Below are 24,239 nucleotides of genomic sequence, written 5' to 3' on the forward strand. Positions count from 1 at the left end.
GCCTTCGGAAGGTTGATGTTAACATCTGGACCCTCCACCTTTGGACCTTTGAAACCAAATGATGGCATTTTGATTTTAGGCATTTTGAACCCACCTTCTGGGCCCTCAATGTCGATATCTGGTCCTTCAATATCCACTTTGGGGGCTTTTATATCCCCCTCAATCTTTGGCACTGACACATCCACATCTCCCTTCAGCTTAGGCCCTTTAATATCCCAATCTGGCATGGAAATCTTAGGACCAGAGATAGATGGCATCTTGAATTTGGGCCCTTTGATTTTTCCATCAGGACCTTCAAAGTCAATTTCTGGTCCTTTGATGTCAACTTCAGGGGCTTTGACATCAATATCAGCTTTGGGAAGTTTGATATCCACATCTGGACCCTCTACTTTTGGACCTTTGAAGCCAAATGATGGCATTTTGATTTTAGGCATTTTGAATCCACCTTCTGGGCCCTCAATATCAACATCTGGTCCTTCAATATCCACTTTGGGGGCTTTTATATCCCCCTCAATCTTTGGTGCTGATAGATCCAAATCTCCCTTGAGCTTAGGCCCTTTCAGGTTGATATTCATATCTGGCATGGAAACTTTAGGTCCTGAGATAGATGGCATCTTGAATTTGGGCCCTTTGATTTTACCCTCAGGACCTTCTACATCAATTTCTGGTCCTTTGATGTCAAATTCAGGTGCCTTGATGTCAACGTCAGCTTTGGGAAGGTTGATGTCAACATCTGGACCCTCCACTTTTGGACCTTTGAAGCCAAATGATGGCATTTTGATTTTAGGCATTTTGAATCCACCTTCTGGGCCCTCAATGTCGATATCTGGTCCTTCAATATCCACTTTGGGGGCTTTTATATCCCCCTCAATCTTTGGCACTGACACATCCACATCTCCCTTCAGCTTAGGCCCTTTAATATCCCAATCTGGCATGGAAATCTTAGGACCAGAGATAGATGGCATCTTGAATTTGGGCCCTTTGATTTTTCCATCAGGGCCTTCAATGTCAATTTCTGGTCCTTTGATGTCAACTTCAGGGGCTTTGACATCAATATCAGCTTTGGGAAGTTTGATATCCACATCTGGACCCTCTACTTTTGGACCTTTGAAGCCAAATGATGGCATTTTGATTTTAGGCATTTTGAATCCACCTTCTGGGCCCTCAATATCAACATCTGGTCCTTTAATATCCACTTTGGGGGCTTTTATATCCCCCTCAATCTTTGGTGCTGATAGATCCAGATCTCCCTTGAGCTTAGGCCCTTTCAGGTTGATATTCATATCTGGCATGGAAACTTTAGGTGCTGAGATAGATGGCATCTTGAATTTGGGCCCTTTGATTTTACCCTCAGGACCTTCTACATCAATTTCTGGTCCTTTGATGTCAAATTCAGGTGCCTTGATGTCAACGTCAGCTTTGGGAAGGTTGATGTCAACATCTGGACCCTCCACTTTTGGACCTTTGAAGCCAAATGATGGCATTTTGATTTTAGGCATTTTGAATCCACCTTCTGGGCCCTCAATGTCGATATCTGGTCCTTCAATATCCACTTTGGGGGCTTTTATATCCCCCTCAATCTTTGGCACTGACACATCCACATCTCCCTTCAGCTTAGGCCCTTTAATATCCCAATCTGGCATGGAAATCTTAGGACCAGAGACAGATGGCATCTTGAATTTGGGCCCTTTGATTTTTCCATCAGGACCTTCAATGTCAATTTCTGGTCCTTTGATGTCAACTTCAGGGGCTTTGACATCAATATCAGCTTTGGGAAGTTTGATATCCACATCTGGACCCTCTACTTTTGGACCTTTGAAGCCAAATGATGGCATTTTGATTTTAGGCATTTTGAATCCACCTTCTGGGCCCTCAATATCAACATCTGGTCCTTCAATATCCACTTTGGGGGCTTTTATATCCCCCTCAATCTTTGGTGCTGATAGATCCAAATCTCCCTTGAGCTTAGGCCCTTTCAGGTTGATATTCATATCTGGCATGGAAACTTTAGGTGCTGAGATAGATGGCATCTTGAATTTGGGCCCTTTGATTTTACCCTCAGGACCTTCTACATCAATTTCTGGTCCTTTGATGTCAAATTCAGGTGCCTTGATGTCAACGTCAGCTTTGGGAAGGTTGATGTCAACATCTGGACCCTCCACTTTTGGACCTTTGAAGCCAAATGATGGCATTTTGATTTTAGGCATTTTGAATCCACCTTCTGGGCCCTCAATGTCGATATCTGGTCCTTCAATATCCACTTTGGGGGCTTTTATATCCCCCTCAATCTTTGGCACTGACACATCCACATCTCCCTTCAGCTTAGGCCCTTTAATATCCCAATCTGGCATGGAAATCTTAGGACCAGAGATAGATGGCATCTTGAATTTGGGCCCTTTGATTTTTCCATCAGGACCTTCAATGTCAATTTCTGGTCCTTTGATGTCAACTTCAGGGGCTTTGACATCAATATCAGCTTTGGGAAGTTTGATATCCACATCTGGACCCTCTACTTTTGGACCTTTGAAGCCAAATGATGGCATTTTGATTTTAGGCATTTTGAATCCACCTTCTGGGCCCTCAATATCAACATCTGGTCCTTCAATATCCACTTTGGGGGCTTTTATATCCCCCTCAATCTTTGGTGCTGATAGATCCAAATCTCCCTTGAGCTTAGGCCCTTTCAGGTTGATATTCATATCTGGCATGGAAATTTTAGGTGCTGAGATAGATGGCATCTTGAATTTGGGCCCTTTGATTTTACCCTCAGGACCTTCTACATCAATTTCTGGTCCTTTGATGTCAAATTCAGGTGCCTTGATGTCAACGTCAGCTTTGGGAAGGTTGATGTCAACATCTGGACCCTCCACTTTTGGACCTTTGAAGCCAAATGATGGCATTTTGATTTTAGGCATTTTGAATCCACCTTCTGGGCCCTCAATGTCGATATCTGGTCCTTCAATATCCACTTTGGGGGCTTTTATATCCCCCTCAATCTTTGGCACTGACACATCCACATCTCTCTTCAGCTTAGACCCTTTAAGGTTGATATCCAAATCTGGCATGGAAATCTTAGGACCAGAAATAGATGGCATCTTGAATTTGGGCCCTTTGATTTTGCCATCAGGACCTTCAATGTCAACTTCTGGTCCTTTGATGTCAACTTCAGCGGCCTTGACATCAATATCAGCTTTGGGAAGTTTGATATCCACATCTGGACCCTCTACTTTTGGACCTTTGAAGCCAAATGATGGCATTTTGATTTTAGGCATTTTGAATCCACCTTCTGGGCCCTCAATATCAACATCTGGTCCTTCAATATCCACTTTGGGGGCTTTTATGTCTCCCTCAATCTTTGGTGCTGACACATCCACATCTCCCTTCAGCTTAGGCCCTTTCAGGTTGATATTCATATCAGGCATGGAAACTTTAGGTCCTGAGATTGATGGCATCTTGAACTTAGGCCCTTTGATTTTACCATCAGGGCCTTCAATGTCAACTTCTGGCCCTTTGATATCAAATTCAGGTGTCTTAATATCAATGTCAGCTTTGGGGAGATTGAAATCAACATCTGGACTCTCTACTTTTGGACCCTTGAATCCAAATGATGGCATTTTGATCTTTGGCACTTTGAATCCACCTTCCGGGCTCTCAATATCAACATCTGGTCCTTCAATGTTCACCTTAGGAGCTTTTATGTCTCCCTCAATCTTGGGGACGGTCACATCCACATCTCCTTTGAGCTTAGGCCCTTTCAGGTGTATATCCACATCTGGCATAGCAATCTTTGGTCCTGATATTGATGGCATTTTGAGTTTTGGCCCCTTGATTTTACCATCAGGACCTTCAATATCGATTTCCGGTCCTTTGATGTCAACTTCAGGTGCTTTGATATCAACGCCAGCTTTAGGAAGTTTTATATCAACATCTGGACTCTCCACTTTAGGACCCTTAAAGCCAAAAGATGGCATCTTTATCTCTGGCATCTTGAATCCACCCTCAGGCCTTTCAATTTCAACGTCTGGACCTTTGATGCCAACTTTAGGTGTCTTTATTTCTCCCTCTATCTTTGGTACTGATACATCTACATCTCCCTTGAGTGTAGGCCCTTTCAGGTTTAAATCAACATTTGGCATAGAAATCTTTGGTCCTGAGATAGATGGCATCTCGAATTTGGGTCCTCTGATTTTACCATCAGGACCTTTAACATCAATTTCTGGTCCTTTGATGTCAACTTCAGGTGCCTTGATGTCAACGTCAGCTTTGGGAAGGTTGATGTCAACATCTGGACCCTCCACTTTTGGACCTTTGAAGCCAAATGATGGCATTTTGATTTTAGGCATTTTGAATCCACCTTCTGGGCCCTCAATGTCGATATCTGGTCCTTCAATATCCACTTTGGGGGCTTTTATATCCCCCTCAATCTTTGGCACTGACACATCCACATCTCCCTTCAGCTTAGGCCCTTTCAGGTTGATATTCACCTCTGGCATTGAAACTTTAGGTCCTGAGATAGATGGCGCCTTGAATTTGGGCCCTTTGATTTTACCCCCAGGGCCTTCTACATCAATTTCTGCTCCTTTTGTATCAATTTCAGGTGCCTTGATATTAATGTCTGCTTTGGAGAGACTTGCATCTGCATCCACTTTTGAACCTTTAAAGCCAAGTGATGACATCTTAATTTTTGGCATCTTAAATCCACCTTCTGGGCTCTCAATATCTACTACTGGTGCTTTGATGTTCCCTTCAATCTTTGGCACTGGCACTGACATATCCACATCTCCCTTCAGCCTAGGCCCTCTCACATTGATATCTACATCTGTCGTTGACATAGTTGGTCCTGATGTGGACGGCATCTTGAATTTGGATCCTTTGATTTTGGTTCCTTCAATATCAATTTGTGGTCCTTTTATGTCAACTTCAGGTGCTTTGATATCAATGTCAGCTTTGGGGAGGTTGCTATAAATATCAGGACCTTCCACTTTTGACTTTACTTCAAATGATGGTATCTTTATCTTTGGCATTGTGAAGCTACCTTCAGGCCCTTCAGTATCAACATCTGGACATTTAATGTCTACTTTAGATGCCTTTATTTCTCGCTCAATCTTTGGCACTGTCACATCAACACCTCCCTTTATCTTTGCACCCTTCAGGTTTACGTCCACATCTGAGAGTTGAGGCCCGGACAAAGATGGAATCTTGACCTTAGATCCCTCCATTTTATATTCACTAACAATTTCTGGTGTTTTAATATGAATGCTACTGTCAACTTTAGGTGCTTTGATGTCAGTGTCAGCTTTTGGGAGTCTAACATTGAAATCTGGACCTTCAACATTAGGACCTTTGATACCAGATGATGGCACCTTCATTTTTGGCATTTTGAATCCACCCTCAGGTCCTTTGATCTTCACATCTGTCCCTTTGATGTCTAATTCAGGTCTTGTCACATGTCCCTCTATCATTGGTATGGACATATCTACATCACCAGTCAGGTTAGCTCCTTTCAGATTGGCATCAACATCAGGCATTGAGATTTTTGCCCCAGATATAGATCCCATTTGTATATTTGGGCCTTTGATTTTACCATCTGGACCTTTGATGTCAATTTCTTGACCTTTTATGTTTACTTTAGGTGCATTCATGTCAATGTCTGTTTTAGTGAGTTTAACTTCAACCTCTCTCTTCAGCTTTGGGCCTTGCAGGTTGACATCCACACCTGGCATTGAAATCTTTGGCCCTGTAACTTGTGGGGATTTGATGTCACTTTTCAGTCCAGGAACTGAAACATCTACATTCCCTTTCACATTTGGTATTGCCATTTCTGCCTTTGAGGAAAGACCTGAGGTATCAATGTCTAATGTTGGTGTTTTAAATCCTGCTGATATCCTCCCTCTACTCAGTTCAGTATCAATATCTGTGGAACCTCCACCAAGTTTGACATTGGGAATATCAATACTACCTGATCCCTTTGTCTGTTGGTGACTGATGGTAATTCCAGATACTTGACTAATCACTTTGCCCCTCTCACCCAAACTGATGTCTACATTTCCCCCTTCTATCTTACCCACTGATGTAGAGGAAATGTGTGTGCTTTTTCCTGGTAAGGACACACTAATTGACCCTCCTTTCCCATCAGACGAGGGTATTTCTATACCTCCTAAGCCTCCTATTGTAACAGGTTTACTGCCGGTGTTCATGCTGTCTCTTATTGTCACATTTGTTCCTGACACCCGAGTGCTTCCATCTCCTTGCTCACCACTCCCCCTTGACATCCCAAAGCCGCCCTCGCCTCTAGCCCCTGATATTCCAAAGTTAGGCCCCTTAAATCTAAGACCTACACCACCATCCCCCTCTATCTCTCTGGTAATTGTTGTGGTCTTCACCCCTCCAGTGCTCCAGTGTGTCTCTGTGGAGCTAGCTTGTGGCCCAGTCAAAGAGACATTGCCTAACTCAAAAACTCCCTCTTCTGCTCCCCCTTTACCTGAGGGGCTTCCATGTGAGATTCTGATACGAGGGGAGCCATCCCCAGATTCGTGCCTTAGCCCCTTGAACTCTGGGCTTGAAAGTTCAAGCTGCTCACTTATGCCACCTGGCATATCCACAGTGTAGGTAGTGATGCGGCGGGTGATGGTGGTAATTGTGCTGCCATCGCTGCTTGTGCTGCTATGCCGCTCAGTGCGCACGTCTACTCCTTCTGCAAGGTCTTCAGATTTCAGCCTTGGTTTAATCTTTTTTGTGTATATTCTCTTGTAGTCCTCATCATCCCCACTCTGTTGATAGAAAAAGACCAAATGCTGTTATACGGAATGGAAATATTCTATCATTAAAATTTTCAGTAGATTCCCCATAATAAATCAGTGATCAAATGATTTTGTGAAAAATGAACTCACGAGGATGATGTCCGGACTGGAGCCTCCAAACCGGCTCTTCCCTTCCCATGTCAGTGTGCCCATAGGTGAACGACACGGCGTGCTCAAGGGTGAGCAGCAAGGGGATTTATCCCCTTTGTTTTGTAGTTTCAGTCCAACCTTGTGGCGGTTCAGTGTCTTCAGTAGATCAGCTGTTTCTTCTGAGCTCATGTTGTCAAAGTAGATAGTGGCGCCCACAATCTGGTCACCTGTGATAGGAAGAGACAGAAAACAGCAAAGCAGTCAATTGAAAATACTGGAGTTTAGTGGGTAGGTAAGTGAGACAAATCATATTCAGGGAGTCTTAGGTATTGATAAAAGATGTTGAATTGAGAAAAGATGAATACGGCACCTTCATATACTTTTCCAGACCGTGCTGCAGGTGACTCCCCTTTCACCTCCTTGACAAAGATTTCTCCTTCACCTGTCTGCTCAATGGTCAGGCCAGTTTTGTCTGGACCCTCCCAATCTGGAAAAAGCACCTCCCTAGTTTCCTCCTCCTCAGCCATCTGTAAACATGTCAAGAGTGAGAGCAGGTTAAAAAGAAAGACAAATGACAGACAGGCAAGGACTTAAGATGATATACAGTGTGTATATATATATATGTATAAATATATTTACCTTGTGTTTTTGTTTTCCTCTCCTTATGCCCTGTTGTGATGGTAGTTCTACCTTGGTTTTCCTGCAAAAACAAAAGATATAATCATTAAGCCAAAAGCATGAGAAACAACACATGACTACACCTTGTGACTCTGGCAAACTATTCTATTCAAATTCCTGACAGGATATTCTTCTTTTAAACCTTTAAGCCCTATTGCATATTTGCATCAGTTAAATATTTAACAACCCTGCTTTTCCCAGTAAGTCTTGCTTGCAGGATCCAATGGTGAACACTAGGTGGTGTTAAGACCCTAATAAGACAACACTGCTCTATCTCCCCAAAGTACCAAAGCGCCAGCTCCCTCCCTCCCTCCTGTGTGTGCTCTGTGTTTTGGAAATTTGGTTGGAGTCAGACCACACCCTGCCCTGAGGAAAGCAGTCCGATCCTGCGCCTACACCCCTGCTCCAATGTCAATAGAGAGAACAATGATGGTTAAAGCTGCCTTTCTTTATGAAAACACACACACAGATGCTGAAATGTGCATACACACTGACACAGACACCCACACATATTAATGCACAAACTCAAGCATGCACACACTCACACACCCGATACACTAAACTGAGCAAACATTTGCACATGCGCACACCGACACAATGTACATCAAACTTATTCAGTATTGACAGATACATACCTGTAAAAATACAGGTTATTACCAACAAGTTTAGCTGTCATTTTATGCTTAACATTCTTAGCACTCTGGTATGACTCCTAACACACTATTGTTTTTGCTGATTATATACTTGTTGTGGTTTTATTCATGATTGCCAATGCATCACAAAGTCAAACACATTTAAGATGTGCTCAAGCTTATAAAGCCTGTATCATGTTACTTCGGAACATTTTAGGCATTGTGACTGTCAGCCATATTGGGTGTAGTAATTTGATTTCACTAGCCCTCAGCAGCAATAATGATACTACTTTTGGCCATAATACAACATCCCTTTGAATAAGCAAACAATGAAGCAACAATTCATTGTATTTCTATTAGTCCATATCAAGCCAACTGACAGGCTTGCTTAACTTTGTAAGGTTTAAAATTTTCTATATTAATGTGCACTGTAAATACAAAACATAGCAAACACAGTTGCAAGCAACACAGCAACGACAAGGTTTGTTTACATCTTTCCCTGTCTGGGTGTCCTGCCTCTTCAAACATGCTGACTAGTCCTACCCACTCTCATCTTTGGAACAGACAACCCATTGTTTCATTAATACCAACCTCTCCACAAGCCACCCCTGCAATTACACAAGGCCGTCTGAGCCATGGCACTACCTAGCCAGTGATGGTTTGCATGATTTCATGTTTCAGGACATGAACCAGTATTTCAGTTTTCTGAGACCTCAATCCCTCGTTTGAATGGTGGTTAGAGAAAATGCATTAGCAACTGTCGAGTATCCATACAAAAGAGATAGGTTGTGAATTATTTCAGTTAAAGCGGTATAGTGATTACATGTGCTGTGTTGTGTAGGGAAAGTTTTATTCCAACATTTGAACATTTGGTTTGATCCACAACAGCAAGCAGTCAATACTTGAACATTTTTTGGTGGACAACCCTGCACTGTGAGGCTCCAGAAATGCTTTTTAAGAGGGTCCTTTTAATGGTAGAATAATTCTGCTGCTGGGTGCAGCTTACCCCATCATACTGTACAGCCATTCAGTCAGCGCATTGTCCAGTTGGCTCTAATCAACCAATATGAATGGAAAAGCCTATCAACAGGATAGAACAAAAGAAACAGGATATGACTCACAGCGCTGACTGATTGTCTGTGTTTTTATGGGGTTGACTTGGCAACCACAGACCAATCAGGGTAAGGAGTGTGGTGACAGTATAGGAATTCTGGTTTTATCACTCCATACCTCTTTAGAACATTGCGCGAGAAACCTTCTGGGTGGTCGGAGCAATTTATACCTGGGGAGCAATTAGGTCTTTTTCCACTTAGCATACAAGTGTCCTCCTTTGTTTGTGTGATCTCTTTCCATTCACTTGGCTTATCTTGGTTCTATCTTTACCCTCACACAACTATTGTAAGACCATTACTTGAGATGTGGAAATGTGTTCAACCTGTAAGATGATGTTTAACAAGCTATTCTATGAGATCATTTAAGTCACATAAATTCAAATGTGGTCATATAAGGCATGTAAACTCATGATAAACTGTGTTAACCAATCCCTGACCTGTCTGTACCTATGATGGAGACCCTTCAGAAGTCAATATGCTGGGAGGCAGAATGCACTGTCAGGATTCTTGCGGTAAAGTTGACCTGCCATATGATCAGACACACTAATTAAAGGTTTGCATGAAGACTTGGGAGGTGGAATCCAGAAAACCTCTGTCACTGTTTGGCTCATTGCCACTGGCAACAATCCAAGATAGATCTTATCTCTGCAAAGTATGCCACACTACAGCTTGACTGACAGCAGTATTTACAAAAGTAAGGCCTCTATGTCTATAAGATGGAAGTGCTGTCAGTTGTCAGTGTCCGGCATTTCCCCCACCTTTTCAGAACATGAGCAATAACATAATAATTCACCTTTTATGCAAGACTATGACTGAGGAGATCCTTCAGACACGTTTCTATCCTTGGCTCCCCACCGTTTTTTTTTATTATCTTTAGGAGAGCACAGTTAGTCAGATGAACCATACTAACTTTTTTAAAAAGCTCACAGACTTTTTCCATGGCACACACTATTTTTGAACTCCTATAAATAGCATAATTGCACCAGTAAGCCACCAAATCCAGCATACCAAGAGCATAACAAGTGAAGGGTGAAGGCGACCCCCCCGCCCCACGCACACACACACACACACACACATTCACATAGTTAAAACTGTTGGTGGCTATTATGGTAGCACGCTCCGCCACACTGCTCCGCTAGATAACAGGCCGCTGAGAGCAAGAGGAACCCCGAGGAAGAGATAAAGAAACAGCTGTTTCAAAGGGGTCTGTAACATGCACCACTCGCCACCATGGCCTCCCTGCACTCTCACTACACTGCCTCGGCATATCATTTTAATCAAACAAGGGAAGGTGAGAAAAGATGACACTATCTAATGCTTTGGCGAGTCCCTGGGGAATATGAAACAACACACTGTAAATCTAGATCTGACACACTAATTAAAGGTTTAGCTTTGTGTATGTTTGTGTGTATGTGTGTGTTTGTGCGTTTCTGTACAACACTGGCAATGGAATGTTGTTTATCTATCTCTTGACCTGTCTCTGCCCTGTAAGCACTGTGGTCTCTATACAGTTTTAATTTCAGTCGTCTTTTTTTACTCTCCTAACAATCATAATGTCAACATGCCTTGCGTTCAGTCTCAGGTTATTTATCAAACAGTACCATGCTCCTAGGTAGGCTGCATGCAATAGCAATAGTGAATACTATACTACTACAGATATACTACTACTACTAAATTCTTTGGTAAATTTATACACATATCACACAAGGAATGATGCTGATACAGACTCTACAAATCAAATATGATACCATGCTGCCATATTGACTCCTATCAACTTATTTATTTATTTTAGGTTTTTTTTTATCAAAATCTGATTTGTCTCCTCTGTCTGTCTGAACACTGAACTATACACAAGGCCAAATTATTGAATAAAAACAGAAAAGTCAAGATTTCCAAATAAATGGAGCCAGTGAAAAGGATTCACTTTAACAGAGATAGAATGTTATACAAGTTACGATGCTCAAAAATCCATTAATACACAGATGGTTCGGAATGCCGAGTGAATAGCAAACTGGTCTCTCTAGTTTTTTTGGACCCTGTCCAAGGGCACACTGCAGGCCATACACCAATTAACACAAGTCAATAAATAGACCTTGGTCCTGCATGATTGGGAATATTGGAAAATGCACGCAATGCCTTGAGGTAATATGAAGCTGCTCTCTAAAATAACCCTTTGCTCGCTTCTAGGGCCAGGGCCGTTGGAGTTGTGATAATATAGTCACGCACAGACAGCAGACAACAACACAGGAGATAGGGATGATGTTTATGCCAGAGATGACGCTATCCACTGGCAGGCACCTACAAACCTAACCCACCCACCCACCCCCTTTCTCATTTTGTCTATCAGTCTGACTGTCTCTGTTGTTCAACGTGCATTCACTCTTTAAACTTGTGCAACAAGAAGCTTCCAACATGAGATGGAGGATCTATTAAAACCTCAAGCCTCATTTACATGCATCAAACAAAATTGAAATGTGTGAGTATGGAGGGGACAAAGCCAAGCCGATCTGCAGTGTCAAAGACCCAGCTTTATCTAATTAACTCATGTGGATCAAATTCCACTCAGGTCAACTGACACTGCCAGTTATAGTATCTAAACCAGGCCCTTCAGATCCCAGCCTGAGAGCATTTGGATTGAACCAAAAGAATTAGCGTTTTCCCCATGGATCACCATGTGACCCATTTTAACAAGGTACACAATCTACCTTCTCTATTCATGCAGTTCATGAAAACAGACGAAAATAGCTTACACATTTTTCTAATAATCTTGGTTTCCTCACTGCAGTGGCATGGACGGTTTTGTTTTTTTCCCCCCCATGCTTCTCAAGGCTTATCGCCGCTGCATAAAACTATTCAGCGTTTGAGAGGGGGGCAGTGAAAATGAAGCATTTTAACTCTCAAACAAGGCACAATATTATTGTTGGCTCCAACAGGTATTTACAAAAAAACAGGCTCAGAGAGGGAGGGGAAAGACAACAGTTATGTGTGTTCTCAACAACTCCCTGCGAGCAAGGGAGGGAAAACCACTTTGTTATTCTTCTCTCCACCTCTGACACAAAGGAGATGACCTGAGGCCACACCCAATTCTCTCTCTCTATCGCCTCTCTCTTTCTCTTTGTCTCTTTCTATCTATCCAACTATCCATCTATATATATTGACATAGTTTCCTTTCTTCTGCTTATTTTACTTATATTTACCCCCCTCTCTCTCACACACACACTCTCTGAAGCTTTACGATCTCAAGTGAACTATTTGGGCTGTCCTTGTTCTCACAGCTTTGACATGTTCCTGGCAGCAAACTGCAGGGAGGAGCTGAGGCTAGCAGCAGTGGGTGAGGGAAGGAAGGAACTTGGAGAGAGAGAGGGAGGGAGATGGAGAGAAGATGAAGTGGTAGAAAAAAAAACTGAAAGAGTGAGAGAGAGAGGGGGGGGGGAATGGTTGTGAGACAGAGGCAGACAGTTTCTGTGGAATGCAAGCCTACGAGTTAACGGCAAAGAGGTGGGGGAAGGAGGACGGGGAGAAAGAAAACAGCCAAGGAGAAATGAAAATACAGCTCGATGACTGGAGAGTCTCCTTGGAGGCTCGCAACACCATGAGAAACAGAGGGAAGGTTTACCTACGCTTGAATATTTACGAGAAGCCCTCACTTCCCCCCTTCATGCTTTATCAAACTCAGTATCTGCGGTGAAGAGCAGCAGCACGGCATGCAGGGAATGACAAATGGCCCCTTAAGGGAAACCAGTCTCAAGTATCGGAATCCCCCTCTTTAAGTTCACACAATCCTTGAGCTTATCATATGCCATATTATAGCGTAACCTATTTATCAGGGAAGACAGAGTCGAGAAATTGTTATAATCCAAAAAGATCTTATGATCTGTTATGGGCGGCGGTGTAAACAGATGGTAAATAAGGAAGCTTCTGTTCATGGGATCATAAGACAGGCAGGCAGTCTGTGACTCAAAGCGGAGAGGCAGAGGCAACAATCAAGCAATCCTGCTATCTCTTTCATTTCTCTGCGATGGCAGCGAGCGACATTCCTGAGGACACATGCTCTTTAATTAGATTAGTGATGCCATCAAATGCGCGTTTGAGGGACACACCAAACTAGATTTGGGCAGAAAGGATGGAGGAAATCATAGAAGCAGGGAGGAAAGGAGGGGAAAGGGAGAGGGATGTGCTCTTCTATCTATCATCCTTTATTGTGGCCTGGTATGTGTGGTGAGCGGGAGACAAACTGCCGGGGGGGGGACATGGGGACAGCAGCCAGACAAAAGCCTCTGTTAACCAGCCTGCGACCACAGAACATTTCTGGATACGCCTCCTTACTTTTGGTCTGACAAGGGTTGCATAGGGTTTGGTTAGAGTATCCCTTCTTCTACTAACTTTGCCTCCACTCAAAAGGAGCAAATCTTCCACAGCTGCCAACTACGAACAGTTAAAGAGTGCGAGCTTGGCGGGCTTTGGACCGGGGGAGAGGGGGTCGAGCGGAACAGGTGGTCGGGCTATAGCGGACAGGGGGAGGAGGGGGGCAAATAAGAGACACAGTGAGCAGAAGCAGCCAAGTGTCATGTTTCCACAAGGCAGGCCTTTCACAGCTGAATGGTGGCATGACCTTCCAGGTTCAAAGGAGGCTTCACAACAAACATTCCAACAGAGCTTTGGAGTCTGGCCACATTGTACAATGCTGTTCTGAGGTGACACCGTCTACATAGGTAGCTGGTAAATGTAAGTTTTCCTTCTCTTATGTAACTAGTAGCACATGCATTTCATTATGTCACATTATGTCATTATCATCGAATGATATGTTTGAGTGACAAGGATACTTACTGCGGATTGCTCAAGCAAGGCCAAGGGCTTCAGTCTGAGGCTTCAGTTCTCGTATTCTTGATTTCTGTTGACAGAAAAGCACAAACAGGATCGGGGTTTACTTTATATGATTAACAACTCATTTGATGATAATTAAGGCTTTCAAAACTCTTCTCAAGAACTCATCATGTAGTTCTTCTTCTCTTATCATAGATGATCCAAAAAGAAATCTTTCACGAATTTCTTTTGTCTCTTATGCTGCTCTCTTACATAAGAACACACTGAGTTTCAGTCAAATGTTTAACCGATACAGAAACAAATTCCTCTGATACAAGCCACCCATGCACTGAGAGGTGTATCTGCATATCACACACAAAACCACATAGGTACAATTTGGGTTCACTGATTGCATCTTTACATGCTCAATGGACCTTCACCTCAAAGAGACCTCCATGATCAATCAGAGCCCTTTAATAATTAACCCATCTGAGTTAGGGGTATTGACACAAGCTCCTAATTATGCAAAAACACTCCCTTAAAGTAAATAAATCCTGCTACTGGTTGGGTTGTGCGCCAACAGAGTGGCTTTCACTTCGAATAAGAGGTGACTGACACACTACCTTGCCAGGATGCAGTGCAGTTGAAGGGAATTTGATATTCTCGGTTGATACTCTGAAGGGTCCTTTTGAAGAAACGGACCCAATTTTCAGTTTCTGGTTGTAAAAGGAAACGTACTTTCAAATGGGCCAGTGAATTACTCTGTAGTTTTATTGGTTGGATGATGACTGAAAGACTAGACTGTACTGCAAAGATGTGGAATATGTAGCCACCATGCCATAGCAGCCATACCACTGGGACTATTCGCATTCGGAGCCGGATCATTCCACACTACAAAGATGCGGGACACAGGTCATCTAGCTGCCTAAGACGTTGCCAAAGAAAGCCAACCACAAACTTGCAAATACCAAATTGTTGTGTTCAAATTACTAGTTGGGGTATCCAGAAGCGAACAAACGTATATGCCAATATAGGTATAAAATAATGTTCACTGGTTTTTATTCACAGGTTTGCTTAAGGGAAAAAAATAGCTAAAGGTTTTACCTTGTTTTACAGAATGATATATGTACACTGGATATAAACAAGTGTCCAATCAAAAGATGTAGTACATTTACAGATCTGCTAATGTTCAGTAAGCAAAAGATCAGCCAGGGCAACCTATCGACTGGAGACCAGTTGAAAGATTAATGCTTGGAAAACCTGCTTGGAAACCACTGCCATATGTCTTGAATTATGCAACCACTGAAGACATGGTTATAGTATATGCCCTCTAGTGCTGCAGGTCATATTCTCAATACTGATTTGAGATGTTTAAGATTCAAATATGTCTCTTGAGGTACAATCTGCCCTTCTAAAGGTTTGGAGGATATGTTCCTTTTGAAGATGATAGTATATCATTTTATGGCACTAATCATACTCATGTTAAGCTTTCAGACACAAGTCCTAAAGGTGCAGAGGTATTTAATTTATGGGGAACACTGACAGATCTTTGGATCTTTGACTGTTTGCCAGTGTTTGCTTTATGATGGTTATTTTTTTAGTGTAGACTGATCAAAAGATTTTTCTCAACATTTTTCATGATTCAAATAGCCTTCTGAAATATATTGTAGCTGTATTAATTGTGCAATTTATGTCAATTTGACTTTCAAAGTGGAGGCTCCATTTTGCATGCCAAGTTGATCTTACTTTTACTAGCTTTAACTAGCCCAAAATCTTACAGGGTTTACAGGGATTACTGCTTTGACCCAACGGCACATTGTGAAACAAAGGCTTCTCTTCTTCCTAAGTCTCAATACTAACAGAACTAGACTTGACGTATGTACAGACAGGCATCTACCGGTGGGAACATGCCCCTTTGAAAAATTCTTCTGAGACAGGTTTTCAAACCCTATCATTAACGCCTCTCCCCCCTCCGCCCCTGCCCCCCATGTTCAATACCATAAACTGCTCATTACTTGAGTGAAAATTACACCAAATAACTGTATTTGTGAGACTCTGCAATCATTTCTAAACAGTTCAGTTTTAGACAGGCATGTTATTTCAGCGATAAGCACTGTAAACAATTGAACAAAAGTGAGTTCAAGTGCTCCATAACAGCAGTTAGCAACATTGGTGCAAAGCTTGTAAAACGCTTCAAAGCTTTGTCCAACAATGCGTCCTTCTGTTGATCAGCTTGTGCTTACCTGCTGAAGCTGCAGTCCACAAAGAAAGCAACTTACCAATACATGAAGTGTCAGTAGTATATTGATTGATGGTAAATATTAGTGAAGGGACACTCTCATTTCACATTGTGATCAGTTATTTCAAACCCCCGTACGAGTCTGTCATCACAAACCTCTGCCGACCTTACTGCTTTATTGTGGGCCTTATTTCTGCGCTGGAACGGTGCCCATACTGAAATAGATGGGACATGGCTGTGATAAATGCCAGCCAGTACGTGGTTGCCATTGTGTTTGCCTAGGGAGACTCACGCCGTAGCAGCTGTGTACACTTTCTAGACACCATACTCCTGTTATAGAGGATGTATTTATCAGGGTGTCACACAGGGGGTGATTCAAGCAAGAGGGTGAATGAATGACAGAGGTAAACGTTTTAGAGAAATTCCAGATAAGTGGTTGTGTGAGATATCTATAAGAAACAATTCTACATACATGTTTAGATTAGTAGTGTGTTTGATTCTTCAGTGTCTGATATGCATTTCTCTGATTGTGCAAGAGATGCTTGTGACTTGTTTGGGCAAGAGTTGTTGATGTATGGAAGACTTGTGAAATTAAGTATGTTTTTTAGTGCCACTCCCCTCCCCACTGACTAATACTGTTGGCTTGACACCCATTCATGTCTGACTATCAACTCATATTATATACTTTTCTCATTTATATTAAGTGAGTCAAATAAGGATGTGCTATGACTCCCAGATTTGTAATGTAAAGACAAAACATTGTCCCATGCAAGTTCAAGTTTTTAAAATGGGCCATAATCAAAATGTAAGACCCCACACTTCTGTTTTCACCAACACAATGAGACCACGCACACACACACACACACACAGTAAAGTGAAGCGTGGTCACCAACAGTGGGGAAAGCATTTAAAAACACAGCAGAAACACCACGCCACAGTCCACGCGGTGGGCCATGTTGCTTTCCCTCGCTGCTCTGCTCGCAAAAGGAAGCAGCTCGGTGCAGGGCCCCACCCAGGCCTCCAGTCACACACATTCCTTGATAGAGCCGACGGGCCAGCTGGAAGGGAGCCCAGCCTCTCCCCATGGTGACTAACTCCAAAGAAATGTCCTCTCTCTCTCTAACTCTTGACTCCAGCTCTATTCTATGTCGCCCACCCTGCGCCCTGCGCCCTACCCGTCTGCCCACCTCCCCGCGGGCAGCCCGCCCCACCCCACCCGCAGCTCCAGGTTCTGCTCAAACAAACAACAACACCGCATTCAATCAGATGCTCACACACTCATGCGCGCTCTCAAACATACATGGAGAATGTCAACACAGGCTCTGCCAAACAGGATCCCCTTTCATCCCGAGGCTTGAACGGGCATCACCATCATAATCATCATTATCATCATCATCATTGAAGCTTGGATGGCTCCACTTTTGTGCCTGGCTGATGAAACAAACAGCACCCTCCCTTCCCCACCCCACCACACGCCACTCCCTCTGCCTCACCCAAAGCCACCCCACCCCTAGACCTGTCCCTGCCTCTCCTCCTTGTGTGTACACATACCTGGACTGTTTGACTGTCATGGTTTGCGCTAAAGTAGGTCAGAGCACTATGAAATCCTGATCAAAGAGCCTTAAGTCAATCCATCAGGCTGTTTGCATCAAGTCAACTGAGTGGAGAGAAAACGGGAGCAGTGTGACAATGATTAAAGCTCAAACGTAAGTGAATCAGGCATAGCAGTGGTGCTGGTGGTGAGTGGTAAGATTTGATTATGAGCAAATGAAAAGGCCTCAGTGTAGGGAGGGAAAGAGGGAGAGGGAGAGAGAGAGTGGGAGCAAAGAGCAGAGACCAAATCAGACTTGTTATCAAAACAGAATAGCCTCCCTGTTCCTCTCTCCCCATTGTGGTTTGAAGCAGTAGTACAACAAATACAAGAGTCAGGATACCAAGAGACACAACAGTAGGCCCCGGCGTAGCCTCACTCTTCCCTCAAAAACGCAGATAGGACATGCATGTGTGACGCATATAAAAGGAATGCGCGTCAAAATAAATGGTTCTGTTCTCTGCTCTGTAGTCCACATAGCCCTAAACCAAACCACAGGTCCTGCAGAAGACCGAAGCCTGCCCACTGACGCCAACTTGGCCTGCTGCTGATTAAACCATTGTGACTTTGGCAGGAGCAGTCGTGCACAAAATGGAAAAACTGAAGAAAACTCTTTAAATCCTCTTCTCTCGGTTTTTACGAGATCACAAACAAGAGCAGGGCTAGATAAATTACATTTTGCCCGCACGTTCACTAAAGGAGAGTGAAAGCAAGGTTCTATGCTATGTGAGCAGGTAAGTAAAAAGACAAGTATTTAATTTGACACTGGGTAAAAAATAATATTTTCACAAAAATGAAAAGAAGCATACTTTGGATATAGTTGAGGTTATGAAATGCGAAATGATCCCGGGCCGGTGCCTTGGGGCAGTTTCAGAGCCAGGAACATTGAGCAACTGACAATGGGGTAAGTAAGAAATAGGATGAAGAGAAGCAAAGCTGCTTTCCTGCAAAGTGGTGGACAGATCAGTTGAGCTGAGGATGCAAATTTTCCAACAGGCATAACTAGTTACACCATAGCAAGGGAGAGGGAGAGAGAGAGAGAGAGGTTGTAAAGTTTAAACGCCCCCCAACCAGAATAAGATGTCATGCCATGTCACACACGGCATAACAACTCATGCTAATGAACTCATGCTTATGAGCTGTCCATCTTCAACTCTGAGGTCAATTTAGTCATGGTTTGTTTCAGTCTACCACAGCTGCTGTTGTTACAAATGGATCTGAACACGCAGAGGCACAAGACAAGGAGGTTAAGAAGAAGGTTACAGTGCAACCATAGCAGCAGAATGTAAATATAGGCGAAACACTAAAGCTATTCTGTAGCTGTATGCCTTGAAGCAAAGGCATAGAGTAGGGGTATATATTATTAAGACCAGAGTAGAGTAGAGTAGAGTAGTTGAGAGCAGAGCATTGGATTGTTAGGGTTAGGGTTAGAGTGCTTTTCTTGACTATCTGTTGCCAGATAAAGACAACCTAAACAAAGCAAAATATCTTTCTAAATTTACATTCCAAGCCCTGCTGCCCTGACATTTTGGGCGCCCCATTCCAAATAACTTTTTTTTTTTTCTTCGCAGATGCCACATGTCATTCCTTCCTCGGGGCAACGTGAAGGGGGTTGAGGGGGTTGGGAAACCTGTTCAGACGGTTAGTGGGGGGCGGGCAGGCAGCGCTGTGCACCAACACTTATGTAAGGTTTGCAGTGTTTGCACGGTTTGGTATCCTTTTGTAACGGATATTCTGAAAAACGCCTCAGGGCAAATAGAGAGAATCAGAGGATCGCAGCTTTTTCTCTCTCGTTGCTGGTACAAAACAGTTGCGGGGTTATCCTCGTATCAGATAAGAAGAATGACTCACACCCTAATTAAATTCCACTATCAAACCCAAAATGTCCCACTAAACTTGTAGCTACAATAAGCAACTTAGTGCCCATTAGTCCCTGGTCATATGAAATGAATAAGGCTCTTGGAAAATCCAAACAGGCTGGATAGCATGCATGTGTGCATGCATGTGTGTGGGTGTGACTCATAGGGATGTTAGCTGGTTGTGATCACTGTCTGAAACATACTTCTGAAATCATGATAGGCCCTCCACAGGGCATACTGAAGACGTGCTGAAACATTCCAAACCAGCGCTAGATGGATGAGAAGGGAGTGGCTGCTGGGTGGATTGCCTAGAAAGACGTGCTAAAATCACACACTATGGTTAGTACACTTTTATTTGCAGCTGGAGAACAACTAGAGAAGGGATTGTGTTTTATTTCTGACTACAGGCCATGAATATCTACTTGAGACTTCTATCACTGTGACAGCTGTGTGCGTATCTGCACATCCAAACGTGCAATTGTTTGAGGGAACCGATCTCCAGGGAGGAACTTCAATGAGTCCGCGGGATCTTCAGGATGTCTGAGGGACCAACTTGGCCCCGAAATGAACGTCGAGTGCGAAAAGAAAACAAACTATAGTTTGATTACAATCACCCGGCCGCTCTTTCAGCTCATTCTCTACATCCACCTCCCTCCTTTCTCCTCTCCATGCTGTCCCTCCCTCCAACCGCCCACTCAACAAGCCCATGAGGAAATGGCAGAGGAAGTGTGCTAGAGACCGGGCTCTTTCCGTTTCACGCTGGCACGAATGAGTAACACCACTCCTCTCCTCTGTACTGCCCGTCAACGGAGCAAGACTATATGGCAGCTCTGGGGGAGCGCGGTGATAAATATCTTAGCACGGACAAGCTAAGACTCTTAACAGCCATGAGGCATGTCCAGTTCTTTGAGGTAGTGAAGACGCTGTTTGCCACATGGATGGTAAAATGCGACAAAACCATTGTGAGTGACATTGTACAAAGTGAAGAAGGGGTTGGCTATGACTAAACCAGATTTTCATAATTAAAGCTGCTTCGAAAATTTCCAGTATGGATTTATGAATTCCTCTTTTGATTTTAGGTAACTACAGAATGTAGCCTCTGTACTGGCTTCACTCATAGATTGTGCAAGTGTTGAGACTAATAGTATTTGCCCAAGACCAAGATGAGGCGCTGTTAGTCTACTTGTTAAGCTCAAGAACTGGTTCTTGACTCTCAGTCAAGAACCAGTTCTGAAACTTTTAATGCTTGGGAAATATTACCAGTACTTGCTGAATATGTGTCCCTGCCTTTGCTTGTGGCATAACTCTACATCTTTAGTATCAGAAATAGTATCAGTAGGTGTAACATGGATTGCTGAAATGCTAAGAGCACCAAACATACCTCTACAGACAACCTACCAGCAACTACTCTTAGCCTTGTGTGACCATATGGCTCTTCAAGGAAACAGTCTGTGTCACAATCAATCACCTTGACAAGAGCAATTTGAGAAATGCCAGACTTTTACAGCTTTGAGGCACTCAACATGAGCTGGCGGTGTATTGTCGACAGCCTGCGGAGAGCGCAGAGAGAAGCAGCTTCCCCCTCGCACTCCACAGAGCTGACTTTAGGGTGTGGCAGGAGGGAGTTGTGGAGGCCAGGCAACCGCACACAGTGAAATTTGAATTTCAACCCAGCTTCTTCAAAGCATTACGTCTGGTCTGGACTTTTAACCCTCTTCTGTTGCCCCTGCCTCGTCCGTGACTTGAATAAATGCATCGGACCGAACGCAAAACAGGTTATGCAATGATTCTCGTGCGGGCCACACCTGGAAGGACACCGCTTACGCTATAAATTGAAGTAAGCTGGGCACCAAAAATGAATCCCCCTTCACTTTTTAGGCGAAGAAACTGCGTCTTTCTCTCTGAATGCACTGAGAAGTCTTAGCTCCCCCCCTCTATGCCTCAAACCTGGTTTCAATTAGCTTGTCTTTCCAAACCACTACATTCCATTACCCCCCTCCCCCCCGCCTCCACCCAACCCATCCCCCCTTCACTAACGCACTCCCTGCGTCTCTCTCCCCCTCCTCCCCCCCCCCGCACACCCTGGCCAGGAGCCCAGGTTAAGAGACCCGAGGTGAAAGAAAGAGAGAAGAGAAATTTCACTCTACCCAAGACTTTAAAAAGCCCGTCATAAAAAAACAAGCACATGCCTGAGCAACAAAGCAACAAAGCAGCAATACAGCGATAGTATATCACACAGCCTGTTCTTTAATGCTCTTCTTACGTAACACTTGTGTATGGCTGGAAAAGGAGGTAAAGCTTGTTCAAAAACTGCTGCAGATCAGCTCAGCTCACAACTTTTTCATATCAAGGATCCTCAAATACATGAGACTTAGTTGAGAATTATACAAGCCTCTACACTGTAGATGGGCGGAGGAAAAACTATGATCAAATTCTGTTATTGAGCTAACATTTCGTGAAAAAACTGTGAAATTAAACTATTCTTCATTTTGCTGGGGACGCCCTGGCAGACTTCCATGAAGGACCCCCAGAGGTCCACAGACCCCAGCTTGGGAACCACTGCTATAGATGATTACAGCCTGCATGGAGAAGGGTTTTTTTTCTCTCCCTTGGGTGCGCCTCTCTGGGAGGAGACGGAGCAGCGAGAAGGGAGGGCGAAGGGAAAGAGGAGGGGGTGGAAGGAGGTGAAGCAGTGGAATCCACACCCAAGCCTGTTGCTGCAGGCTCTCACACATAACTGGGAAGTACCTTCACGTTTTAAACTCCCCAAGTCGTAGCAAAGGGCGTTGGATAGATATGTAAAATAACTGCAGGATAACATCAACCGCAAGAAATTGGCTTTGTCTTACGTTATCTTTCTGGCGCTTCCTCTGTACAACAACTTACAACCATGGAAGTATTATATTACAACTTGTGTTGGGATACTCCAGCCTATCCCATACACTAGTCTACGTGTATGAAGGAGATCCACGTTGCACTCATACAATCCAATCACCGCAGCAATGAAGAGAAAATTTTAAGACCATGTTTCATTCCCTAAGATACTATCAAGAACAATATTCCCTCTAGAAGAAAGACTTTGGCGCTTTGGTGTGCGGTTGAACCTCATGTGCGCCTCGGGCAACTACTTTTGTGCGCAGTTAAAAGAAAAGCGAAGTGCGCAACTCCAGTCAAGTCGTCTCCATTCACGTTGTGGCTGCGGGTACACACCCACTTCTCATCTCCTGGTCCAAATTTGAAAAAAAAACCCACCAAAGCTTACACTAGTGAATACTACTGCAAAGCAAGAGCATCCTATGATATTTTTTTATAAGGATACTATACAAACACCACGGCAAAACTTGACGTCCCTATAGGAATACCATAGGATACCATAGGGAATAAACAAACGCCATAAAGCAGCATAAAGTCACTATATACGCACACTTGAGTACCACACACTCACTGTAAGTGCCTGACGGAATATTATAGGGATATTTGAGTGATAATAGCCTTCTTTATCACTTTTGCAACTTTACCCACGCAACAAACTTTGGCCAAGTTATTACAAGTTCATCACTATTTTGCAAGACCGCTGCATCTGAAGCAATTCGATTCCCAGTTGGCAATGCAGTTTAGAAATGTAAAAAAAAGCAATAACATTCACATTATCATAATAATAATAATAATAATGGTTTGCATCTTTACCTTAGCGCAGTCTTTGCGCCCAAGAAGTCTCACTCCAGCTTGAGCATCCTTGGAAAGTTGTCCTCCTGTCCCCCAGCCCAAGAAAAGCGCGTCTTGCCAGTCTCAACTTTTGCAGTCTAAAAAGATTCTCTCACTCTTTTGGTGTATTTCTCTAACAGCCCACTTTCCAGGGCGTTTTCTCCCCCTCTCTCCCTCCCTCCTCTGCTCTGAGTGCTTTTCACTTCTTTTTTTTTTTTTTTTTTCGCTCTCTCTCTCTCTTTCTGTGTGGCTGCTCCTCTGGGCTGAGCAGAGTGGTTGGATAGGGAGCTGGGTAGGGCTCCTGGTTTGCAGAGGGAGGGGAGAGGAGGGGAGGGGACCGGTGTGAGGGAGTGGTCCTTCGTGGCCCTGGAGCCCACCCACCGCTTCGCATAAAGAGCTCCGATGACATGCAACAGGAGAAGGCATTTTTGTGAACTTTTGTAAATAAATAAATAAATAAATAAAGCCCACTTGTAAACTTTGTTTACAAACGTTTTACAAAAGTTTACAATTCGCTAAATCCTAAAGTATGACAAAGTCCCAACATTTACTATAATTTATACCAAAATGTCACTGTTAGGCATTGCTTTTGATCGCTTATATGATTAAATTATGGGGGGCAATTGGAGCAAAGACCAGTGACAGAGAACATGTTATTTGGTAAATGTGATCAATTATTAGAACTAACACCAAACTATCAGCTTAGAGGGAACATTGGTCCTAAATGCTC

The 24,239-nt window shown here is 43.5% G+C and overlaps 1 protein-coding gene across 6 annotated transcripts in view; it reads right to left on the reverse strand.

Moving 5' to 3' along the window:
- The window catches only part of ahnak (AHNAK nucleoprotein), a 37,614-nt gene extending 13,847 nt beyond the window's left edge, over positions 1–23,767 (reverse strand). For 2 of the 6 annotated variants that reach the window (XM_078288996.1, XM_078288992.1), the window contains exons 1-6: positions 23,492–23,767; positions 14,140–14,203; positions 7,530–7,590; positions 7,261–7,417; positions 6,891–7,117; positions 446–6,770 (exon numbers count right to left, since the gene is read on the reverse strand). In XM_078288996.1, coding sequence (XP_078145122.1) covers positions 446–6,770; positions 6,891–7,117; positions 7,261–7,417 — 6,709 coding nt within the window. In that variant the 5' untranslated portion in view covers positions 7,530–7,590; positions 14,140–14,203; positions 23,492–23,767. Of the gene's footprint in view, positions 1–2; positions 6,771–6,890; positions 7,118–7,260; positions 7,418–7,529; positions 7,591–14,139; positions 14,204–23,491 lie in introns of all 6 variants that reach the window. The other 4 variants (XM_078288995.1, XM_078288993.1, XM_078288994.1 and 1 more) reach the window with 4 other exon arrangements.
- Between the last annotated feature and the right edge of the window lie 472 nt (positions 23,768–24,239).

This window comes from Centroberyx gerrardi, chromosome 16 (genome assembly GCF_048128805.1).
Source record: "Centroberyx gerrardi isolate f3 chromosome 16, fCenGer3.hap1.cur.20231027, whole genome shotgun sequence".
NCBI classification, from domain to species: domain Eukaryota; kingdom Metazoa; phylum Chordata; class Actinopteri; order Beryciformes; family Berycidae; genus Centroberyx; species Centroberyx gerrardi.